This window comes from Stegodyphus dumicola, chromosome 2 (genome assembly GCF_044657685.1).
Source record: "Stegodyphus dumicola isolate Sdum_Otavi_A_Nest chromosome 2, ASM4465768v1".
NCBI classification, from domain to species: Eukaryota; Metazoa; Arthropoda; class Arachnida; order Araneae; family Eresidae; genus Stegodyphus; species Stegodyphus dumicola.
The window spans coordinates 261,013,198-261,019,865 of NC_140769.1; the positions used below are offsets into that span (position 1 = coordinate 261,013,198).

General features: G+C 32.4%; 1 protein-coding gene across 1 annotated transcript in view; it reads right to left on the reverse strand.

Moving 5' to 3' along the window:
• LOC118199685 (uncharacterized) overlaps positions 1-4,033 on the reverse strand; it is a 69,735-nt gene extending 65,702 nt beyond the window's left edge. The window contains exon 1 of the mRNA XM_035371591.2: positions 4,012-4,033. Within this exon, the coding sequence (XP_035227482.1) occupies positions 4,012-4,033 (22 nt within the window). The remainder of the gene's footprint in view (positions 1-4,011) is intronic.
• Positions 4,034-6,668: the final 2,635 nt, after the last annotated feature.

Consider the following 6,668-nt stretch of genomic DNA (forward strand, 5'->3'; position numbering starts at 1 on the left):
CATTCAACGCGTTAAAAGAACAAGCTCCCATAAATTTTTAAAATGGATTCATACCTGTAGTGATTTTTTTCGTCTTACTAAAAGATGAACTTTCGCGAACTACCTGCGAAGGTCACGTCAAACATTTCCCTTTTAACCATTCAACATTTGCCAGTCTAATACAATAAACCAACCCAGCACAGCGAAGCAAACACGAACTGTCACTCAGTATACGATTTTGGCGAATGAGCTGCAGATTCTCATTCTCAAACTATTTATGGATGATTTGAGGCTTAAGTAGAATAAGGAGTAGTATAGACAAGAATATGAACGGCAAAGATTCAAGTTACAGGAAAGTAGAAATGATGATTGTATTACTATATACTTTAATGTTAATATTAATCTCTATAATAATAATTATTATTATTAGAATAAAATAATAATAATAATAAAATAATAATAATTATTATTATTAGAACTTTCTATAATAATAATTATTATTATTAGAATAAAATAATAATAATAATAAAATAATAATAATAATAAAATAATAATAATAATTATTATTAGAACTTAGATTTCTTTTAAAGAAATAATATTATGATAGTTATCTGTAATGTATGTATGATTTCTTGGTATTTGTTATGTTCACACTATAACCGCGTTCATCAGAAATTCAATTTTTCACATAATTATCCCTCTCGATTTTCGTTAGTAAAATTATTAAAAATAGAGGGAGTAAGCATGGAAATACGGTAAAATTATTTTGAAAAAATACTGAAGAAGTAAAGCCAACCGCAAAATGGGAATATTTGGGTCAGTCAAATAAACATTTGCAACGGAATAAATCATTCCGAAAAAATTTCATTACTGAAAAATTTCGTCCGTAACCCGAAAATTCTCATAATGGAAATAGATATTTTGTCTCCTTTTTGGCGTGAATTTTGGATTTTTAGTTACACAATTAATGTTAAATATGGTACCCCAAGCACATTACCTTATGATAAAATTCAGATACCGCTCTTTGTAAAGATACAAATATGTACAATAAGGAATGTAATAATTATTATTACTGTCCCTTATTGTAGTGCTGTGTATTGTTTTGCTTAGTTATTTATTTATTTGTTGCATTTAGGAAAATAATTTTAAAATTCATTTTATTTGTTTAATCGAATTTGCGGCCAATGTTTTGTATTTAAGTGTTTATTTTTTATACAGACAGCACTTTGAATCTTTCAATTCTGATTATAACAAAGTTTGAATAGTAAAAATACCTCAAATAGAACGCGAGATACGGACCAATTCATTTCTGACGTGTCTTTGAGACATTTGATGATTTTTCGATAACAACGACTTTTTGAAGATTCGGAAAAACACATTTTCAATGCCCAAACACTGATTTTTCGGTAAAAGTCGCTGAAGACAGGTAGTTCGATCCGAGGTTCGAATCCCGCGAGTGGGCAGTTTTTGTGGTTTTCCCCATATATACCATGCGGCATAGGCTCTGGAAACTTCTGGAAAAATTCAGTCGTAGGTCTTCAAAATTGTGTTTTCGCGAATATTCCAGAAAGTCGGTAAGTTGGCGACAGACCACCAAATGTCACCTAGAGCCCTTAGGAACGAAATTAACTGTATTTGGAGTTCTAATTGGTCTACATTTACGATTCCAAAGCCGTTTCAGTCAGAATTCAAATATCTACAATTGTATGCAACGAATAAACACTTAAATTCAAGTCATATGGACAGAAATTAGATCAAACCCAAAAATAACCCTTACAATTTCCAGTCAATAAATAAATGAAACAATACAAAATATAACAGCAATATAGGAAATAAAAAAAATTAGGATTAAAAAATTTACAACAAAATTATTAACTGATTAAAACTATTGTGAAATTTTGCCATCTAATGTTAAATCACCATCGGCTTATAGATGAAATGCACAACCAATCGAAAGAACCAGATAGATCCTCCCCCCCCATCTTTAAACAGCTGTATTTCGAAACAACCGGATGCCCTTACAAAACAGGGCCTCTGAAGCTTCAGAGGTGCGTTCAAGGGACACCATTTTTTGTGTGATATTGTGTAGGATCTCTAGCATTCTTTTCATCCACTGTTCTACATTAACTTGTACTTACACCGGTCTCTTTCTACCATCATCTTCAGGTACGAAGTAGGATTGCATAACCTAGTTTTACGAAAATATTTCTTGTCTTTGCACGTTTAAATGACCGAACAACTATTTACTGATTTAATAAAAGTTCATCACTAAACAAGTGAGTAAGATCCGGGAATTTTACTAGACGTACCTGCGTTCGAATTCCGGGGAACGGGTTACCTGTGCGTGATTTTCATGAATTTCGGTGTGTGTAATGCAAATAGATCAGCTTCTCTTAGAAAGTTTACCACGAAAGCATATCTAACTTTACCCATTGCTTGCTTCGGCGTAATCAATCAACCAAATGACTAAAATATATTTGATTATCGCTTGGCTCTTCTCTGAAAAACAAATGGAAGGCGGCTAGCTTTCTTTGGTGAAGTTAAAAGGCGACATTTTCCCCTGCGTCTCTGGCTATAAATATTAATAAAATCACCTATTGCATTGGTATTTTAGTATTAAACACTGTTATAGTGATAACAATACGATTTTTTTTAATAATAACGGATTAATTATTTTTTCTTTATTTCTTTCTGGAAATGTTCTTTGATATATGGCGAAGGATCTGGCACGAACAAATGACATATACCGCGGTAACATACTACTTTCGTAAATAAAATCAGCTCCTAAATACGGTGACGTCATCTGCTATAGATGTTGTTACCCCGCTGCCATCTTCTTTTGGTATTTCCCATATAAATGTTGCTTTATTCTGATAGACGGCGATAGCAATTTTTTCCATTGTCGCACAAAAAAGAAACAAACTTTTTAGTTCTTTGCACGAATAAAGGCAGTACTATCGTATTCCAACGAAAATATCCATTTTGACCGTTCTGAATCTATCGTAATGATGCCTTTGCGTGACATTTGTACAGACGGACAGAATAAAGGTCTCTTTTTTCTAAAACCGATTATAAAATGGATTAAAAATGGATTCAGAAGAGATTTTTTTTTCATGACGTCTGTACATACGTACGTATGTATCTCGCATAACTTTAAAAAAAAAGAGTAGCCTGAGAACGTTGAAATTTTGTATATGGAATTACTATAACACGTAGTTATGCACCTCCCTTTTTGGTTACAATCGGTCGTACCAAACGTCTTCATATATATATATATATATATATACACTCACCTCACTCTATTACCCGCCTGGGTGAGCTCAGGTTTTTATTCTTATATGTCGGTAAATTGTGCATTTTTTGATTTAAAAGTGATTGAATTGTGTTGCTCTTATCTTTCGGTGAAGCTTTTTATGCCTTTATTTATTTAATCTGCATGCAATTGTTGTGTAATTGTCAACAATTTAAAAGTTATTTAAGTGCTACTAAGCCTAACGAAACAGCCATTCGTTAACATTTGAAACACTTAGTAGAACAGTGAATTCAGTTTGTGCACCAACTTCAGTGTCTTTTTGCCCAGTGGGACCAAAAGTTAACTTTCAATTTTTTGACCCGAAAAATCTGTCTTTCTGCCCTTTGGCCGAATTGCTTGTTTTGCTTAGAAACTAATTTTAATTGTAAAAATTGCTTTTTAAACTATTAAACTGTTTCTGGTGTTTTTCTGTATTTGACAATTTTTAGCGAAAATATATTGTAGTTTTATGCATTTTTGACTTGCCGAAAAGTAAGAGCTGAACTAATGAAATGAGACATATATCTCTAATGAAACTCGAGGAAATAAGTTTAAACGAAATACCTATAAAATGTGTGAAATTTAATAGGCCGTACAAGGAAGTCATGTGGTGTCCGCATCAGACTTTTTTTTTACACAAGGTTCAGTTAATATGTTGCTTGTTAATCAGAAGTTGACCATAATACATTTTGTCCGGAACAAAAATCAAATTTCATGATGATTAAAGTTAGTGAACTCACCATAATCAGTCTCAATAGACATCAATCAATATGGCGTACACGTCTGTTTTTAATTGAATAAATTATACGTGTAGAATTTCAACTTTTAATCCATTCTTTCATCATCTGTCATTCATTTATCATTCACCTATCCATAGCCCAGACACCGCAAGAAATGATTCTTTTTGCATCATGAATCGAACGTGGCAGTCACACCCAATGAGATATAGCCATTTCCATAGACGGTGACCCTTCCCTATTATCACTCGACAAACAGAATGGGACCGCTAAAATTTCACTGTACTACATACTTTTAAAATGAAGGTCAACAAGAGAAATTTGCATATTTCTCAGCAGCACAACAGAAGAGAACAAAAGAAGAAGGAGAAAAAGTTGGATGCCCCTTTTTCGGAAGGGTAGAAAGAGGTGAAGGCATCAAACTCAGTGGCAAGGTCACGTCTGCTAACTGTCCTCTCCTAGAACCGGTCCATCAGAGAACGTTCACCCGGCAACATGACACATGTTCTGTCTGCCGGTTTGGAATTCTCCAATCCAAGCGAATAAATGAGACCACGTGGCGTTTGAAAACAAAAGAATGGTATTTTGATTGGTATAACGAATTGCCAATCACCACTTAAACAAATAATGACACGTAAAATAAAATTCATCCGAATTTCTTGAGCTGAGGGAATGCCATAGAAAAAGCTCAGGCACCTTTTAAAAATCAAGAATAATAATAAACACTTAAGCTTCATCTATATATATAAAGCAGAAAGTCTGTGTGTTTATCCTCTGATAACTCAGTCACTACTCTAGCTCTCGTCACCAAACTTTCTACAATTCTTTTCTGGGTCCTGGAAAAGGTCGACGTCCACTTTTTTCCGAAAAAAAGTAGCTAAAATCAGATATATTAATTAAAAACTCGAAGAAACGATCATTTCCGCCCTCATTTTTCCGAGTGGCAACAGTCTCGCAAGCTGGAGATGAAAATCTGCTTTATTTCGAAAGTTGTTGCCACTGCTCGCTTTCAAATCCTAGAGTTTGTTAATAAAAAATTTCGAAGTTTTACTATGAAATAAAAATAGCATTGCCAAACATTAAATACATTATTTTCCGATTCCCAAAATTCGTCGGAAGCCTTTTCGGCTGTTGCCATCTTCGTACGACTTTAATCAACCGAGATATTAATTAAAAACTCTGAAAGCGCTAATTTTCGCACTCATTTTTTCGAGTGGCAACAGTGTCGCGCATTGGAAATAAAAATGCTTTATTTCGAAAAGTGTTGTTACTGCTCGCTTTCAAATCGTAGTTTGTTAATCAAAAATTTGTAAGTTTTACAAAATCTGTGAATATAAAGAAGAATGCCTGTTTGTTGTTTGTTCGCGTTTTTGATTTGTGATCAATTATGATTACATTTAATCAACTAAAATTGAATATAGGTGAAATATTGCATGGAACTTGAGCTTTTTATATGACCATTTGATTAGACAGACGAAAATCATTAAAAACTGCGTGCCATTGTTGTTGATATAATGAGAGAGAATTAGCTTATTTTTGTATCGAAATTTTTTATCTCGGTTCCATATCGCATCAAACTGAAAAATATATGATTACGAATAGTATTTTTTGTATCGTTATTTGAGAAGGATTACAGCGCTATCGTTCTCTCTGTTATTAGATGCATTACTTTCAATCTAACTTAACTGGCATCGGGTACTTCCGCTAGTAATTAATAAATAAGACTTAATTTGTGTGTTAGGATTTCAAACGGTTAGAATAATCTAAACGGTGGGGTCTCGGTATAAATCCGGTTGAAATAGAGATCGGAATTTTAGTGTTACGCTGGTTAAAAAAATAATAGATTGGAAAACAAGGGAAACGCATACAAAAATTTGATTTCTTCTAGTACACTGGGCAAAAAAAGGGGGGACAGTTCTATATCTACCGTTTCATTGGGCCAATTGACGACTCAAATTATGCCAAATTGTCAAGTTTTGTAAAAATCGAACGAGTAGTTTTAAAAAAAATTATCTCTCAAAATTTTAGTTCCTCAATGTTAATTGAATTTGATACATATTTATTAATATCTATTTTTTTTATTAAACTTATTTGATTCTTGTTTCACATTTCGAAATTTAGGTTCATTCCAAATAAAATTCGCCCATTTTTTTATGATTTATTTTTAAAATTTGTATTTTTAAATAACTTTTGTAAATTTTTTGGCAAAAAAAGTTTTGAATTATAATCTATAAAATTTTTGCCATAATCTGAAAGTAGTACCTGCAAAAAATACCGATTTTATTCAAAATTTCCGAAGATATACGTGAATTTATATAATGGCGAGCATTAAAATTTGGCACATTTGTTGAAAGCGATAACATCATCAAATGTGGTTTAGGAACTTAGCTAAAATTATTTGAAAGTAGGAAAGATGCCACTTTTTTTTACGGTTATGCACAATGTAAAAAGGGAAAAGAAAATAGGTTGCCATAATACTAAAAATTCACCAATTATTCTTGGTGCAAAGTGAAAAAAGTGCGCCAAGGCAAATTTTTAAATTTTTTGGTAAGTTTTTCATCAAATTTTATAAAATTTAATATTTAGGCATAATTTGAGTCGTAGAATCTAAAATTTCCAAGACACTTTGTCTAAAAATTTTTTAGCGAAAAAGTTTCAAT